General features: G+C 43.9%; 1 protein-coding gene across 8 annotated transcripts in view; it reads left to right on the plus strand.

Moving 5' to 3' along the window:
- Nucleotides 1–5,363: 5,363 nt before the first annotated feature.
- Nucleotides 5,364–19,064, plus strand: part of PKHD1 (PKHD1 ciliary IPT domain containing fibrocystin/polyductin) — a 421,695-nt gene continuing 407,994 nt past the window's right edge. For all 8 annotated transcript variants that reach the window (XR_012125992.1, XM_073224035.1, XM_073224036.1 and 5 more), the window contains exons 1-5: nucleotides 5,364–5,518; nucleotides 12,299–12,434; nucleotides 14,001–14,078; nucleotides 14,998–15,142; nucleotides 17,597–17,705. Coding sequence is in view for 7 of the 8 variants with exons in the window: in XM_073224035.1 (XP_073080136.1) it covers nucleotides 12,383–12,434; nucleotides 14,001–14,078; nucleotides 14,998–15,142; nucleotides 17,597–17,705 (384 nt within the window). In the remaining variant the exon portion in view is untranslated. The remainder of the gene's footprint in view (nucleotides 5,519–12,298; nucleotides 12,435–14,000; nucleotides 14,079–14,997; nucleotides 15,143–17,596; nucleotides 17,706–19,064) is intronic.

The following is a 19,064-nucleotide window of genomic DNA, read 5'->3' on the forward strand; positions in this document are numbered from 1 at the left end:
TACCGGAGAGCCTGCTGGTGATGTCTCACAGCAGAGTGGCTCCAGGTCGTTGGCCATCTCACTGGGTGGCTCAGAGCTCCAGGGTGAAGTGTTCCACCCACAGGGCAAAACTGCATTGTGTTTTCTGCCTTAGCTTCGGAAGGCAGGCAGCATCTTTCCGCAGCCTTCTGTTAGTTGTAAGTGAGTCACAGGCCCATCAGGAAGGAGAGATGCTCCTTTCAATGAGAAAATTGACAAAGAATTCATGATCATTTCTAAAAAACTGCCACACTCTCATCTTCACAAATAGGCCATCTGAAGGATTTTATTTTAGATATATTAGTAGCTTGGAGCCTTACTGAGTGATTTGATCCATTACGTCATGTTTTCATTGTTTAACTCTGAAGGCAATCATATCTCCAGGCGGTTCGAGTCCCCTCCTTTTCACCCGCTGTGTGTCCCTCATATCAGGTATTGGAGTCTGTGCAGTTTTATCAGCTGTGCAATATTTACCAGAAAAGGGGCAGACATTTCTTCCATTTTTAAAGTGATTTCTTTTAGATAGAGAGTTTGACAGTATCCTAACAGTCTGCTGCTGAAGCAAGCATTCTGCTGGCTGCAGAAATGTATGTTCCGTGTCACTTACAATTTTGAAACTAAGTGGGAGATACGCTTCTGAAATCTCAGCTGGACCCCTTAACTCAGAGAGTAACATGGTATCAAACTAGAAAAAAATTAATTGCTTTTGTTTTGTTGCTCCCTGCTGGTATGATTTATTTTAAATTTAGCTGAACCCAGGGAGAAGGCGCTGAACTGTAATTCGGAAACTGACATGTGCTCTTTTGTCCACCTCTCTCACCGGTGCTCCAAATTCAAAGAAAAGAATGTTTCTGTGGCCTGGAAGACATTGGCTACTGCACCATCTATTTTATCTGACATGGCAGGAATTGAGTTACTCCACATAAGTGAATTTTATGAGCAACTGAAGTCTACCCACTTTGAGTGTCAATGTGTTTTAGAAAATGTCTGGTTTTTCTAGAAGAAGATTTATCTAATGTGTATCTTACTTATTTCCCTATTTTTTTATTTTTTAATTTTTCAATTTTTTTAGGGGGTGATCAACCATCTAAGTTTGCCAGATCAGGACTTGCCCTGTTTTGGCACTGAAAATCCCATGTCTGGGGAAAACTCCTTCAGGGCAAACTGGGACAGCTGGTCACCCAATAGTTAGCTATGAACTTGTGTTCACTGCTTTCTGGTTACTCTGTGTTGTTGGTATGAACCTAGCTATGGTGAGTGTATAATCCAATGATGCCGTCAGGATGACTGAAGCTTTAGCCCCATATGCCCCCAGACTGTATGATGGTAGAGTAGCCAGTCAGCTTGGCTTATCTGAGTGAGAAACTGCCTGTAGTTCAATGTTACTCCCAAGTGCACAGGCTTTGTAAGTTCTTTTCACCCAGGCTACACATGGAGTTTGTTGGTTTTCAGGAGTCTCATCAGGATAATGGAGGTCACCACAGTTTGGCCTCTGGATAAGTGGGGTGATTGTGATCAAAATAAGTGAATGAGTAAAAGTGACTCAGGACAGAAGCAATAATAACAAGTGACTTTTGAGTAATTTTTCTTAGTACAAAAGAAAACTTGTGCAAAGAAACTATGAAGAAAATATTTCACCCATCGCTTAGACCCTTTGTAAGAACAGAGTCATTTCTCCCCCATATTTGAGCCCATGTATTCATTATCCTTCGGATCTCCATTTCATTAGGAACATGACACTCAACCAGAGAGAATATAATTGCTTTAGCTTTGTTTCTCCATGGAAAAGGGGGGTTAGAAAGACTTGAGAAAAAAGGAGTAAAGAGTTGTGTCCATCCCAGACAGGTGAAAGGCGATCTGCTAAGTGAGGGTTCTGGCAACACAGAAAACCAAGGGGCACAGCCAGGCCACAGCTCCATGGCCAGTCACACAAGATACACCTGGAGAATGAGAGCAAAATTGCTTCCGAGTTTCTGATACCCACATTACTTCATCTAATCTCAATAAGATGAAGTTCTCAGTTTGATGAAGAGAAAGCAAAAAAACCCCAAAAAACCAAAAAAACAACAAAAAAAGCACTGAGCATTCTTAGTTTCATTGAAAACCTCATTCTGGCTTTTGTGCCCCTCAAGCACTCAGAATGTTTTTTTTTCTCAAATGGATTCACAAGGCATTCCTGTCCATTTTACTAGGCCTACTCTTCATAAGGTATGGTGCAAAATATTTTATGGGCACTGAGAGATAAAGATAATTCTTTTCCTTAAGACATGCAGCATCTAGTTTGGGAATGATATGTATAACCCAATGTTGCCAGACATCACCAGCCTGTACATATTCTCGATGTCCTATTCATAATAGCACACAGATTTTGATGACTTGGAACTCTGTATTTGCCCATTTGGGAACTTAGCTATCTTTTAGAGCTTATATATCAGTTAGGGTCTCAGTAGGAAACAGATGGTGCATTCAGGCTGAAAATTAATAAAGGGACTGTTTCTAAGAGGTGTGGCCAAGGTTTAGGAAAAACAATAAGGGATGGTGCAGTACATGCAATCCAGTGACGGTAGGAGCTGTTACCCTTGGGCCTGCAGGTGCAATGGGAGAAGGGTCATCAGAACCTGCAGAGAGAGTGAGAGAGTCTGCTATAAGGAAAGGGTCTCTTGTCAGATGCTGCAATTATCAGGGATGGAACTGGGGGGAAAATAAGCTTATCACACCATACCCCTCCTCACCTTCCTCTGGGCTCCTGGTGGTACCCCTGTTGTGTGAAATCAACCAGCAGCCAATGGGAAAGGAAGCCCCCTGGCACTGTCCACACAGGTCACCCTTCCAGGGCACAGAGCACTGGGGAGAAGGGTAAGAGCAGATCTGGAGAGTCACATGGGAGATGTCAAGCACACTGATTTCACCGAGTTCTTCAGGTGATGTCTCCCCGTCCTTCCTCTTCTGCTCTGGTGTGCTTTGTTTAAGATCTGTGGCCTGCAAAGCTATCTAAAGTGTTTTCTTCACCATTGACACTGCTCTTGGGGCTGCTAATAACAAGTCCAAAGTTCTCGCCTGTGGTGTTCTCTTCCAGCATGCCTGTGTAGTCTGAGTCCTCTGAGGGGAAGATGCTAAGACAGGATGAAATGCAAGAATTTTATTAGGGGAAGTGCCAAGGAAAGAAAATGGGGCTGGGGCTGGGGAGGCTGAGAGAGCTGTCACAGTGACGTTGAGTGCAGGAGAGAGGGGCACAAGCACCTAGCTGGTCATATAGTCTCACAAACGTTCTGCAGCTTGTCAGGGAGTCTTGAAGCCAAACTCAGCATCACAGGAGTCCCATGCTGTACCACCCCTGCCACATTCAGTCTTCGGTTGGGAGCAGTCTGTAGAGCATGGCCTTGGTCCAAAAGTGGTGATGAATTTCAGAGGCCAGCAGCTAGACCCTTGGTCAGTTATGCTTCCCCCAATTGGTGATCTGTGAGGTGCATTCTTGTACCCTGCCTCCCTCAATTCCCAAAGCTGCTAGTCCCCAGGAATTCTGAGTGGTATTGGAATCCAAGAGAAAGGGGTCAGAGAATGACCTTCTCCCTTGACCTCCCTTGAATTTGCTTCATGGGTCTGAGCAACAATTTTTGTGCCAAGATTATATCTACTCTCGTAGAAATAGCTTCCTGTAGGATAGTGTCAGTGTCTGGGGGTGGGCATGGTTATGAGCCTTGGAGTGGCAGGGGACCCATGGGAACTGGGAACTGGAGTAGTAGGGTTAAGTGTTGGAGGGGTAAGTCTACCCATAGGAAAGTTGGGGTGATTTTAGGGTAAAAGCTAGGCTGCCAAAAAGAATTATAAATATTATTTATCCAAGGATAGATAAAGTTAACTTCTGGAAACCTCTTGCTAAGTAGCAAGAAATAAAACACGAGTTAAATCGTTATCAGGGAATTTAACTACAATATACTACACTAATTTGCTCATGTTTCTGACTCCCCTGCCTGACTGCAAGTACTTTGAGGGCAGAACCTGTATTTTATTTCTCTTTAAGAAGATAATCTTGAATCAGTTAAGCAACTCATGAATGTAACTTCCTTTATAAAAATAGAAAGTTACCAATAATTCTGAAATCTCCTTTGATTATCTCTCCCAAACCTGGTCTACCCCCTTCTCCCCATTAGCCACGCACAGGGCACACAAATGGCTCAAATGATGCTCGTTGATATGTATTGGAATGGTCTAGAGTGGGAATTGAGGTTCAGGTGCAGAAATTGTTGTGTACTGGGAGGGTCTAGAATGGGCATTGCAGGCAGGGTGGCAGGGTGATTGAGTTCCTACTTGACAACCCAGCCAGGCACCCTCTGTCTACATTACAGGCTGCCACACTCACTCTGCTTATCAATGGTCTCCGAACTGGGATGTACAGCAGATTTGGTGTAAGCATCCATAATTTCTAGAATATAGTTTCACTCTTATCACCAGAATTATGCTCTATTTCCATAGATTAAATCTGGTCTTGCTGGGGATGCTGCTCAGGTCTTCTGATGGTCCTTTGAGGTGGAGGCTCAGGGCCATCAAATTCTACTGGAAAGGCTCCTTTCCCAAAGGAAAGGGTGGAAAAAGAAGATGAGAATTTCTTCTGGTCAAGGACCACTGGGCAATGATTGACACTTCCAGAAGCTGGTGATGTAACTTGGAATGGATGGTGGGAGAGAGACAGGTATGTCAGATGTGCACCAAGTCGGTAGGTGATGTTGACTTTTGAGGCCTGACTGTTCACTGATTCTTTATCAAGACAGAGTTAAACCAATGACTGAGCCCCATGGTCTGGGTCCTACTGGCAGGTGATGTCTAAGTCAAGGACTTCTTCTTGGTCAAGAAAGCAAGGTAGGAGGGAGGGTGAAAAGTAAACCAGCAAAGAAGGCTAGTGGACCCTTCCTTAGCAAGACTTTGAGCAAGTCACATCCTTTCTCTTCTGCTTCTTGAAACCCATAGCCCTATAATGAGAATGTCAACCCATACCCAGGCTCTTAGCAGCCATCCTCCTGGTGAAAGCCAGAGACTGCTCATGAATGGGGGTCAGCCCTCTAGCGGCCCTTTGTCCTGGGCCCTGCATTCAGTCAGTGACTTGCTGGCACATTCTTTTAATCATTGAATACCCATGTGTCTCACTGGGTGAACTTTTACTTAAAATTCTTGTCTCAGCCACACACAGTAAGTAGAGAAAAATGTAAGACACTTTTTCTTTAGTCACTAATAAAAGACCCTGAGGAAAAAGCCTAAGTAGCTGTGTTAATCATTAAATTTGCCCCACAGTCAGCTCTGAACTTTTACTTTGGCACATGTTTGCCTGGGACACAAACAAGTTAGGTGAGTTTACAGTCCAACATGAGTGAGTTACCTGCACGGTAGCTGCAGGCTGGGCTCTAACCAGATAACATAGCCATCGGCTTCCGGCAGAGATGAACAAGATTGTGTAGAGAGGAAAGATAATTTCTCCCTTGAGTCACAACAAGACAATCAGAAAAAGGTAACGTGTGATTCCGAAACGTCTCTGCTCTCTGTTTTCTAGGTATTGCATCTCTTGTCTATGTCGTGGTGAACAAAAGGAAATGGTGGATCCATAATAACCACCTTTCTGCTCCGTCTCTCAAAGTCCAGAAGTGGGGAGGCTCGGAGCGGAGGGAGGAAAGGAGGAAGAGGAGATAGGAGAACAGAAACAGAGTGGCGAGAGGAGGGAGATGACTTGAACAAATGCACACAATTCTTTAGTTGAAAATTTTCTGGCTAAGAGAATCAGGGTGGAGGCTGGGTTTCTCCTTAGTAAGAATCAGTGGATTAGTCATATTAAGAAAAATTATACTTATTCATTTGCTTGCTCTATTCTAGAGGGAAAGATGCAAGTCTGAATGTAGGGCTTTAAGAAAACCCATGTATAAAGATTTGCTTCCATTGTTCTAAGCATGGGAGTAGACACTGAAATGAAGGGTTAAAATCATGCAGCCAGACTGAAAATAGTCTCTCTTGTGCTGAGGATATTCTCTTGTGTGTAACAAGCAAGTCAAATCCTGTGCTTTTGGATTAAGAGCAAATACTCCTGGGTATCTTTCTCTATGAAGGAGATGTGTTTCTGAAAATTGAATGTTATAAAATTGAATTCTATTCCAAATACATGTACCAATGTAGGGTATTTTGCAACTTGAAGAACACTTGCTGAATCCATTTGGGAATTTTAGAGCTCCTCTCATATGTACAAATAGCTTCCATCCCTATCCCATTCACCAACAAATACTAGGCATATAACAAATATTTGTGGAGTTGAATTAAATATAGATGGTTTTATATATTGGACTGCCTTAGTCAAGACATACCTGTAAATCAAGTTTATTCTAAGTTTTTTACAGATAATATTTTTCTGGGAGTTTATTGTGGTTTTTATATTTTTTGAAATAGTGTGACTACTTTTGCTAGTCTCAGTGTTTCCTTAAAAATATAAATGAAGCATATCTTTAGGAATATGTATGTATTTCAGCTTAGGTAAACCCAGGCTCAGATTATTTCAATAGATATTTATCAATTAGAATCTACTGAGTACCCTGTGGGGCTATTGAACTAAGAGGACTGTGGAACTAGAAGACTGGTGGCCTCTTTGAGGACAGGCTGTCTAAGAGAATAGGCATTTATGGCATGGCACTGTCTGGGGCAGGCTGCACAGGATATACATTTCAGGTTCAGGGAAGAAAGGACAAGGACAGCTAAATGGCTGGGTGCTGGGGGAGGTCATGGAGAGGTTGTGACTGCCAACTGACCTGCAAGCTGGAACTGGGCAATTGGAGGCTCCTTAACCCTCCTCCCCTGTCCTTGGAATGCACGCTTCGCCCACTGTTCCCTCTGTGGGAGCCATTTTCAAGGATGCAGCCTTGAGAGGACAATGTGTGGTTGAGCCTATCCGGATGGTATACGTGACTGAACCCACTTAAAGCCTCTATATAAACTTCTGAGATTCTGGCAGGCAGGCATGGAGATCTATCTACTCATCTGGCAGCTGCCCAAGACAAGCCTCGTAAGTTCCCTTGTTTATTACTAATCCGAGGTCATCTGCCTCTCTGTCCTCTCCTTGCCCTCTGTGTAAGGGCGCTAGTAGGTGAACCAACAACTGACTAGCCAAGAAAATGGGCCTTGGGAAAGACGCATCTGCAGGGAATCCCAAGGTGGCCACCCACCTCCATGTCAGATGCTTGTGGACCACTCTGTGAGGCCTGGGACGCCCCCCAAATGCCAGCTGGTCTAATGCAGTTGTTTGAGGAAATGTACACAGTGCCCCGTGGCAATGAATGGCTGCCGCTGTGGGTGGGCCTCTCCTTGGGCAGTTTGGCCCAATACTGATGCCTAACTAGAAGCTAAAACTTGAGTTAGAAAGTTGGAGGAAGAGTTGAAGTCAGAGAAGGACATGCGCTTGCCCACTACTCTGCTAGCTTTGGGGCTGGCAGACAAGGTGGGAGAGCAGGATAAAGAGTTGGAGAACTTAGCGAGCTGTTTTGCAAAGCTAGGAGGGCACAAGCTGCTGTGGATTATGGTCGGAGCCCTGTGGCAAAGCCTGATTGGGATGCTAAGTGGTAGAATTCCTGGGAAAGTGAGAGAGCAGAGGAGAATATTGTGTGATTGACAGTGAGACTGACAAAACGCTCCCAAGCCATCTGACCACTGAAGCAAAGGAAGACAGAAGCGCTGGGGGGTGGGGATGGGGTGAGGGCATTCATCTGACCAGGCAGGAGAGCAACGTCACCACCACCCTGCCCTCTGGCAGCACCTGCCTGGTGCTGGGGGTTTGAAGTTCTCCCTCCCTTACAGATGGGTTTATTCTAGCCTATAGGGAGGCTTGGCTCCATGAAAGGGACCTTCATGGGCACATGGAACCATAAGAATCTATAGAGGAGGTACCACACATTCTTAGAGAGTTAGGAATGAGACAGGTAATCTATGCCTCTGTCTTTGAAGGCCCTGATGGGGTCACATTAACTGCAAGAATGAAAGCTAAAATGCTCCAGCCTGCCCCCAGCCCCTGCTATGTTATCCCTGCTGAACCTGTTGTGAGACAGGACTTTTGTGCTGTTGGGCAATCCATTGCTGCTCTGGGGAAACAGACAGATTCTGAGGATGGGAAAGACCCAAGCCAGAGAGGGATCTCAAAAGCCCAGGGGCAATCCCAACCAGCTGTAAAGGGTCTAGTAAAGGTAATCTGGAAACAAATGTGATTTGATCTCCTTGCTGCTAGGATGCCACTTGAAAAGATAGGCAACTCAACGCTATGTTGGTTGGCCTGTGGGGAGCCTGAAAACCTGAACAACACTTCAGATGTGCCCCACCTGCCCTATGATCACTGATGCCCTGCCTCGGGCATCAGAGGCCTTGGGGACAGTCCTGTTCGGGGTGGGTGCCTCCTATGCCCTGGGTATAGGGTGCAGGCCCAGACTGCCTCCAGGTGAGGGCCATGAGAAGCGGTTGGAAGCATCATATTGAGCTCACTATTCACTGGTCCCCAGAAATAAACAGAAGGGGATGGCCCTGGCAGATACTGGAGCCAAATGTACTCTAATGTATGGTCCTCCTCCGAGATAAGAAGTTTTCTTATCTCTTCAGCACCATTGATGGTTATGAAGGGCAAACAGTTATGGTCAGAAAGGTCCCTTTGACACTGACAATTGGGTGTTCTCTCCCTCCAACCTCCAAAAATAGGAGGTATTTATCTCTTCCCCCAGAGAACACATTGGGCATTTATATCCTACAAGGTCAAATTCTGCAAACCTCTCTGGTGAATTCTGCCTCTAGGTCAAAGGAATCACACTAGTGCCCCAGAGAAATGTCGATTGCCAGCTGGGAAGCCTGCCACCCCCAAGAAGAATGTTGGCTGTCAAACAATATAAATTACCTGGGGGGTGCATAAGGAAGTAGGAAAACTATCCAAGGACTGCACCAAATGTATTTTACACCCTGCTGTGGTGCTTTCAACAACTCAGTATGGCCCGTAAAAATGCCAGATGGCTCATGGCAGATGACTGTGGACTACTGAGAACTGAACAAGGTAGTTCCCCCATCCATGCAGCTGTGCCCACCATTGCCACCATCTTAGATGCCTTGGCCACAATCCTAGGAATGTACCACCTGTGCTGGATTTAGCAAATGCTTTTTTCAGTGTACCCCTAGCTGCTGAGTCACAAGATTAATTTGCCTCCATGTGGGAAGGACAACCATGGACATTTCAAATGCTTCCCCAAGGTTACCTGCATAGCTCCACCACATGTTATGGGATGGTAACCTGAGCTCTGTCCCTGTTCTCTTCCCACATTAGTAAAATGGGCCCATTACATTGATGATATAATATTAACATGTGAAGACTTGCCTCTGTTGGAGGACTCTCTAGACTTTGCTGGAACATCTCCAAGGGAGAAGCTGGGCAGTGAACCCACAGAAAATTCAGGGCCCAGGTACTGCCATAAAGTGTTTGGGATTGATATGATCCATAAAATGCAAGCCTGTCCAACTCATAAGAATGTGAAAGAGCTGCAGACCTTTGTAGGGATTTGGGATTTTGGAGGATTTTAATTCTGCACCTGGCCCAGTGCCTCCATCCCTTATACTGCCTGATAAAGACAGGGCACACATGGAACTGGGGATCAGAAGCAAGCCCCCTTTGAGAATCAGAACTACTAGGGAAGCAGATGAAGGCTCTGGGCATCTCCCAAGCAGGGCTACCATTTCAGTGAGACGTGTCTGTGACTCCAGAAGGTATGGGTTGGGCACTGTGACAGAAACAACAGAAAGGAAGAGTACCCCTAGGACTTTAGCCCCAGCTGCAGAAGGGGGCAGAAACCGGGTATGCCCCATTGAGCAATGGTTCCTAGCAGTGTACACAATAATTTTCCAAGTAGAGCCTCTCACCGAGGAACAGCATGTCATGGTAAGAACTTCCCTTCCTGCAAAGAGTGTGTTAAAAATATGTTCTGTCAACCCATCTCTGCCATGGTTCAAACTCCCCCTTTGACTAAGTGGCATGTCTGTTTGCAGTGGAGGGGCACCCTCTCTACCAGCCCTCTGTCTCTAGAAATGCGGGTGTTAGTAGTTCCTGTGGAGTGTGTAGATCCCCTAAATGCCCCCACCCCATTCCTGAGGCCACCCCTGTAGCCTCTGTGCCTGTTAGAGAGGGAATGGGAGAAATTCCTGCTGATGCCTGGGATTCAGATGGGTCTAGTGAGGGCAGCCTGCCTACAGGGACTGCAATCAATATTCAGGCCAACACTGACACTATCTTGACAGAGACAAAAATGAAACATAACAGCCGGTGGGCTGAGTGCAGAGCGGTCTGGATGGTGACCACTCATGAGCCTTGGCTGTTAACCCTTTGCCTTGACAGCTGGGCTGTTCTAAAGAGATTAACCCCATGGCTTTGGATAGTGGGAAGCTGAAGGGGGGATGATCATGAGTAAGACCTTGTGGGGTCGGGATATGTAGAAAGGCATTTGGGTTCATCAGCAGGAGCCTGAAGCAGCCCTCACTATCTTCCACGTGCTGGCTCATAAGGCACTGATGCCTAAGCCTGCTACAAACCCTAGCAACTGACCCTTCAGTAGATACAGCAGATTGGGTACCTAGGAAGAGCAGCCACTATTGCATCCAGGTAGGATGGCATATCACCAAGAATTGGCCCTGAAATACAGTGACTTGGTTGATGCAGCAATCACACATCCTGTGTATTCTAAACAACACCCAGGGGAACTGCCAAAGGCGTCTGGGGCTCTACACCAAAATTCCCCACCAGTGAGGGACTGCAAATCGATGATATTGGCCTCCTCCTTCTGAGTAAGGGTTCTAAGCATGCCTAGATAGGTATCATGTCTAACCCAAGCTTTCCCATCACCAAGTAAACCAGGCTGTCACCTAGGGGATTAGAAAGCTGAGTACCATGAACAGATACCCTCGTCGAATGGAGAGTGATCAGGGGTCACATTTCAAAGGTCATGATGCGCAAGGCAGGGCCAAAGTACATGACACTGGATGGAGGTTCCATCTTTCCTATAACCTGCAAGGGTTAATGGGGAAAAATGGAATATTAAAGCAGCAGATTAAATTACTAACAAGTGAAGCCACCTTGGCAGGACAGACTAAAGAATGATCTAAGGCTTTCATACATTTGAAGGCTAAACCAGTAAGGCCTGTTGCCGCAAATACCAGGGTAGGGATGTCTCCTGAGACGCCAAACACTAGTAAGATGTGGAAGTCCTGGGAGACAGCCATTGCCCTGACTCTCACTGTGGATCGACCTGCTATGCTGCTGAGAACACCAAGTTCCATCTTGCCTGGGAAAGACATTATCTACTGGAATTTGCAATGAGATGGCCCTCTGGAATGGGTGAATTACTTCACACCTCTGATAAGGAGAACTGCTCAATCTCCACTGGGATCCAACTGTCCTGCTATAAGCTGTACCTAGGGAAACATACCCTATCTGGAATGGAACACACTCCATTGAAAGAGAGAAAAAATAGAGTTCCTGGTCTGGCATATTCTGCCCCAAGTCCATCTCCTCGTGCCGGTCAATGCTGCCTCCCCCAGCCAATATGTATGGTATGCACAGCAGGTCAAGTTCCTCAAGTAGCCAACATCCCTCTTCTCAAGACCAGGTGGGCACGTTTAGTTTTGCACTGGCATAATCATTTGGCCACTGTCTCTCTTGTGGAGGGGGGTAGAGACCCTGGAGTCATGAGGTCCAGTTTGGAGGCTCCAGCTTTCTTTCATCCCTTCTCCTCTGCTGTGAGGATAAGGCAATTTCTCCAAATTCCTGTTAGTACCATTTGCAACCCATTACCATACCTAACATTTGCTTTGTTGAGCTCTTTACTTTTCTGTGTTGATTGCTTCCTGGAGGAGTGAGACTTCCAGAAAAAAGCCAGAACAAAACAAACCCTTTTTCCCCCACCACAGCCAATGTTAATTAGTATTTTGATGTCTAGAATTTATTTATTTTAAAATATGAAGCTTTTGTTCAATAATGAATTAGTGAAAGAGGTTATTATTATTTACCCAGCTTAAACATGCATAAAATAAGTTGGGACCAGTGGTGAGTGAAATCGTGATGATTTTATATAAGATTCTTAGATTACTCTTTGCTCCTGAGCTTGGGAAGATGGTGAGTCTCTTTGGAGACTCTATGGCCATATTGGCATCACTTCCTTAATTTCCCAAGTTTTAAAATAGCAAAGTAATAGTATGTCAGCAAAAATGACTGTAATTTTTCATCTTATTTTTTATAAAGCATAAAAGCTACATGGCCCCAATCAAAACTGAAAATGCTTTTAATGTCTGAGCAATTTTCAGAGGATTGATTTATGAGGACAAGATGACTGTCTGGCTGAGCTCTCTGACAAATATTGAAATACTACTTTTGATAGGTGAGTAGGATGTGATTTGAAGGGGTTATGGATAGAACACAAGATACCTTGATAACTGGTTTATTGATACTTAAAATATTGTTTTGGGGGAAGTGTTGAAGTATCTTCTCTGTTTAATAATTATTTTTTCTGTTAAGTAACTACTTGCCAGTATATTTAATAGTTATGAATATATACTTCATAGTATACACATTAAATAATATGCAGATTAAGTAGTTATATATTAAATAGTTATGAATACATACTTCAGTTTTTAATGTCTAATGGAGGTTGCTGTTACAGTCTAGAACTTTTAGTAATAACTTATAACCTTCCTTTTATAATTCCTTTTCCAGCCATATGATGTAATTCTTTTTAGATTTTACTGCTTTGTCTTCCCAAAAGGGAATAGCTTATCTTGTCTTAGTGATTAATGATTGCTTGTATTAAAATCTCCTTTTCTCAAATCACATCTCTAATTTTCTCTGTGGATTTGGTTATCCTCTGTATCTTTCTGTGGCATCTGTTTCTGGCCTTCTTTATGTGGAATTATCTAATACACCTTTGAGGGGTAAGCATGGACTTGTCCGGCTGGGGCTGCCATGGTGACTGTGCTGATGTGAATGACTCTCTTCCAACTTGGGTTGTGTAGTGGGACGCCTGCGTATATGTTCCTGGAAGCCCTGGGCTAACCAGAGTTCACATGGCCTGGATTATCCTTTACCTTTTCTGATATAGAAACTGGAAAGTGTTCTGTAGATAATAATTTTCCTGTCTGTGACCTCACTAAGTAGCTGACTGATTTTTGCCGACTTCTTTGTATTGGCTTTACCTGGGCCCAACGCATACTCAGGAGCATCTTTAAATATGAGGGATTGACTAAGGTCATGCTCAGCGTATGGTATCTATGGGAGACCCTAATCTAGTATGTGAAGTCTCTAGTGGTTTTTCTTCAAAAGGAAATTCCAGCACAGCCCCACGCTTCAGCCCCTCACTGAGCAGGCAAGACAAAAGCCTAGAGAAATTTGTATCCATCTGGGGAGTCATTCTGATCATGTATTCCAAAGGGGGAAACCACAGGATGGTATACTGAGTGGGGGCATGAAATAGGAACAGCTTCTAGAAGTTTCTCCTCTTTGGGAAGTAGAAATACAAGAAGTAAGTGGTGACTTTATAATTAAATATGGCTACCTGAGTAAAGCGTGGAAAAGAGAGAAGAGACATTTTGGGTTCAGTTAGGACCAAATGGGTCATTGAGGCCCTTTTGGAAGGAAATGAAAATTCAGGATTGTCCGGAGAACACTGGGTTTTTGGATGTCTGAGATGAGAGGTTCAGTTGGAACATTTCTTAAAATGGGAGTTTTGGAGGCGTGGTCTCCAGGCAGTAGCACCTGCCCAGAAATGTGAATTCTTGGGCCACACCCCAGACCTTGGGAGGCAGGAACTTGGGGGGTGAGACCCAGCGATCTGTGCTTCATTCAACCCTTCTGGTGATTCCGAGGAATGCTTAATTTCGCTTCATAACACTGGGGGAGCTGAAGGACTGAATCTGAACTTTGAAACTAGTGTTTTTCTCACTTATTTCAGTGCCTTGCCTGAGTTTCCACATTGAACCCAAAGAAGGTAGCCTTGCGGGGGGAACGTGGATCACAGTCGTTTTTGATGGTAGGTTTGGGTCTTACCAAGTGCAAGTTTCTTATTTATGGATCTGAATAACCTTAAAGCATGTGAGTCTTTGTTTTTTTCCCTTGTCTAAGGCAAGTGTAAAACAGGGCCCGAAGGGAGATAGACCAGCTGACCAACGTCTGTGTTTCCAGATGCCTGCTTGTGTCGCAGACGCAGAGCACATCACACCATTATACGACTGTGCCCACTTTCTTATCCCAAGCCAAGGATGGGACTCTAGGAACCCTAAATGAAATAATATGGGAATCGTGAAGCATAGTACTTGGCAATGTATTCCCCAGATTCTTGGTTACCTTTCTTGTAGATAATTCTATTTATGGGGGCTTCTAAACCATGGCTTAGTTTATCCATTTCTACCACAGTAAAGAGTAACTTTGGACAGGTGGGAAGGGAGGGATAAAGGCGGGAAAAAAGAAAGGGGGCATTATGATTAACATGTATAATGTGTGTGGGGGCACGGGGAGGGCTGTGCAACACAGAGAAGACAAGTAGTGATTTTACAGCATCTTACTATGTTGATGGACAGTGACTGTGAACGGGTATGTAGGGGGGACTTGGTGAAGGAGGGAGCCTAGTAAACATAATGTCCTTCATGTAATTGTAGATTAATGATACCAAAATAAAATTTAAAAAAAAAAGAGTAACTTTGAGGGTTGAAAAATTCTTTCCAGGATGTAAGTGGATGGGCCTGAGGAGAAAACTCTTTTTTTTTTATAAACTCATAAATGAAAGCACCCATTTACACAGCAGTCCTAAGTGCCTTTGGAAATGACGATTATTAATTGAATCCTTAGGCAAACTCAGTGCCTCACATCGCCCCCCTGTGGCCGCGTGTTTTCATTCTCCTGTGTGGATTACAGCTCTGCTGAGCCCCAGATGCCCCTTTCCCTGTGTTTAGCTTTGGAGGCGGGGCTCCTTTATCCCACCAATGGCTCTCCGCTGGAGATGCGCCTGGTGAATGTGGCCGTGCCTACGCTGCCGAGCGTCCCCTGTGACATCTCTCCTGTCCCCCTGGATTTGCTGGTGGTGATGTGCAGGACCAGGTATGCTTGTCTGGGAATGAGATCACATGAGCGCTTTGCTCTGAGTCTCAGTAGCGTTTGGTGGCAAATTAGAGCAACTCCTGCTGTGAGTGCAATTATCAACTATAAAATGTTCAGCTAAAAGTGCTATAATAAATGATCAGCTATTAAAAATGTTTCATGTGAATATGCTTCTTCGGAGGTCCCTATGGGGGCTCCAGTGTTTAAAGGAGGATGAGAATGTGGGGAAGAATTTTGAGATATTTGTAAGGAGGGGCTAGATTGTGTTTACAGTAGTTTTTTTTTTCTTTTTTTTGCAAGAAGCTCTATGGCTATTATTTTAATAAATGGCACCATTTTGCCATTGACAGAACTCATCTTTTGGACTAGACAACATGTAATGATTGTGCACAAACTTAAAACCAGTTAGAAAGGATATTTTGTGTTGGTCTTCCATGTGTCTGTTGTTTGATATGATTTGTACAGATTTCAGGTAATCTATGCACTCCAGGTTTTGTTGGCTTGTGAAGTTTACACGGGTTCATTCTTTCTCTACTCATGTCTTAGAGATGCTGCATGAAAACGGATCATTGGTTAAGAGAAAAAAAAATGGCCATTTCCTTTTGTTTCCTGTCCCCTCTTTTAGGAAGGGTCCCCTCTTCCATCTCTGCCTATTGAAATCCTAACGAGCTGTGCAGCAAACACCGAACACCACCCGTTCTCTGAATGTCTGAGTGTGACCCTTCCCTCTTCTGAGATGGGAACAAATAGGGTTCTGAAATCCAGGCTGTAGTGGCGAGCTTTGAGGAAGGAGCACATTTTAGTAATTCATCGACAAGGCATACACACCCGAACACACTACACACACATTTCCTTGTGCAATTCATCCTCAAAGGGGAAACCTTTCTGTGATTTACATGAAGGCACAGCATGTGTAGCCCTAGTGGCTCTGTTTCTTCAGCCTAAGGTTTCTCACAACACTATGTCAGTTGCCCACTTGTCAGATTCGTCCTTAGAGAGCTCACTGATGTGTTTAGTCATGCCCTGTAGCCCTTATGGTACATAGCACAACACATATGAGTAGAAGATGCTCAATGGATGTCTGTTGTTCTCAACTTCCTTATAGCCTTGCTGTTCGTTTTAAAACTGGGTTATGTTTTCCTTTGGTTTTATGGTATATTTGGGCATAGAGTTCCTGTAAAAACCTGCCATGAAATAAGTTAAAGCTCTGAAGATTTATATGCTCTAGCTCCTCTATTCCAACATACTAATGATTTAAGAGACACCATCGATTTTATACCATTTAAAAGAAAAAGAAATACCATCATCTTTTATGTATGTACTAGATGGAAGATGAATATCAAGTTCATTTAACATCCCAGTGTGAAAAAATGTACATTTTATCATCAATGAAATACTATCATATTCATTGTCATAAAAAGACACTCTTCTTCCACCAAAATAGGTATTGTAGCTTCTAAATCACCACTACCCAATTGAAATACAACACAAGCCACAAACCTAATTTAAAAATTTCTGGAAGTCACATTAAAATGTTAAGAGAAACAAGTGAAATGAATTTTAACAGTATATTTTATTTAACTCAGCATATCAAAAAGATTGTCATTTCATATGTAATCCACATATAAATGATTACTGAGCTATTTTATATCCTTTTTTGCCTACCAAGTCTTCAAAATCCAGTGTGTATTTTATACTTATAGCATATCTTAATTGGGGCTAGCCACATTCAAGTGCTCAAAGCAACATATTACTAGTGGCTAACACACTGAATGGAGAAGGTGTAAATAAGGTCATAATGAAGATTTTGGTGAGAAGGTTTGGAGGGGAGGCACTTCTAAAATCTAACTCTCTATTCATTATATTCCCTCTCTTACAAAAGCCAATATGAATAGCAGCCTTGAAGAGGCAAAGAAAATCGCTGTGATAGCCACGATAAGAGGAGAGAAGGTTTCGGCCTCTCTTGATGGATATGTGAAGTGTTTATGGGCTGCTTGGGAGAATATGAAGGCAAGACTTTTTGGCAATACAAAAAATCAATGCCTTTTATAAGAACGAGCCTAAGATCCGAGCCCCATTTTGCCCTTAACCTGTTCACACACATAAATTTCTTAATCTATCTGGAAATGTCTTTTTTTAATGGAAACTAGGATTAGATTATCAATGTCCCTTCTAACTCTTAATGTCCTATGAACCTATGATTCTAAGAGACAGGACAGATAACTTTTTTAAATTTTGGTAACTTTCAGTAAAAACAAATTCATAACGTTTTGCTGAGGATCTAGTATGTCAAGTCTAGTGGATGACGGGATCTAAGAGGGGAAAAGTGAAATATAGGGATCCTTGGTCGGCTTTGTTTCCCAGGTGCAAGGGCATTTGAAGTGGCTTGTGGGGTTGCTAGCTTTGGTCATTCATGGTTTGAGATTCACAAGGATTTCTACTGCCTGCCCTCAGATCTCTGCAGACTGAAGCACACAAGGGTCTCTACTACCTGGAAGTGCTCGCAGGGGGACAGGTGGTAGGCAGCCCGCCTCCCGGCCCACAAGACAGCTGTACTTTCAAGGTGGGTTCTGAGGATGGAGAAATGTGTGTTTGCCCAGTCTCAGGGCATGCCTGTGCTACTGACCGGCAAGTTATAAATTCAGAAGAGTCTGCCAGGCCGGGATAAGAAGAAAGGCAGACGGTGGTAATTTCCTAGACTGCGCTAATGGGAGGTAAATTCTCAGCGTGGTCAGGCGCTGTGCTTTACGTGCATTAATTTAATGCTCACAACAGTTTTGTGGAGTAGCTATTTATTATTCTGTTCTTACAGATGGCCAACCTGAGGCTCAGGGAGATTAAATCATTTGCTCACGTCATCCAGGTAGTAAGTGGCAGAACTAGGGTTTGAACCCGTATCTAACTCTCCACCCACACCTAAACCAAAGCCCATCTTTGAGGAGCCACAGAGATTGCTACTGTGGGTTAGGGTTTCATTCTAGGCTGGGATCATCCTGAATCTCAGCATGGTGAAGGGACTCAGGGACCCAAGTTCCACTTTCCTTTCTGCTTCACGGTTTATTTCTGCTGACAGGGCCTTTGAGGGTGGAATTCGCTTTTGAGCTCAGAGCTAAAAGGAAGCAGAGAGAGAGTGAGAGAGTTTATGAGCCGATGCCCAACTTGCTTTAGAGAGGCAATACACGTACCGGGGCCTGATTTTATGTTTGCTTCAGTTTCCTGTCCTTTTCAGATTAGTTTTACCCTAAAACAATTTCTGAAAGGGTGGGTCCTAGACTTCTCACGAAAGGGAGAGGCTTGGCAGTACCCTTTTGACATGGCTGTGCTTCCCAGAGGTTGTCTCTGTTTAAGAGCTGTTCATAAAAGTACAATGTGGTCATTAATTGATGCTCCTTTAGAACAAGACTTCCATCTTCTAAATCCATCTCTGAATGTGATCTACCTTGTATACAGGCCACTCATTTCTCAAATTTGGAAATTGCTGTCAATTCACATTTACCAACTGTGTCTTATTCCAAGAGAATCTTGTTTTCTGGAAGTTTGCTCTGCACATATGCAGCAGAAAGAAAAAAAATCATTCTTTCTTATTAAGAGCCATACCACCACCTCTCTACTGTCTCAGTAAATATAACAGAAGAAGGATGGCCAAGCATGCTCCTTAATCACCGGGCTCTTTGGGTTTTGATGTTCTTGTCACCCAAGATTGGAAAGGAGAGCAAGGGGGAAGAAGAGAAGCACTTCCTCAAATTGCACAATAAAGAAAACAAGTCCTTCGGTGGCTCAGCTAGCTTGGCAGAGTTGATGAAAAATCGCCGGGGGATGCAATTAACGAGAGGCATTCTAAGCTAAATAAAACACGGTGTGTCTCTTTGTTTTGGGACTGGTATCGGGGGAACCATGAGTATTAAAAATTAATCTCATCTCG

This window comes from Manis javanica, chromosome 16 (assembly GCF_040802235.1).
Source record: "Manis javanica isolate MJ-LG chromosome 16, MJ_LKY, whole genome shotgun sequence".
NCBI lineage: Eukaryota > Metazoa > Chordata > Mammalia > Pholidota > Manidae > Manis > Manis javanica.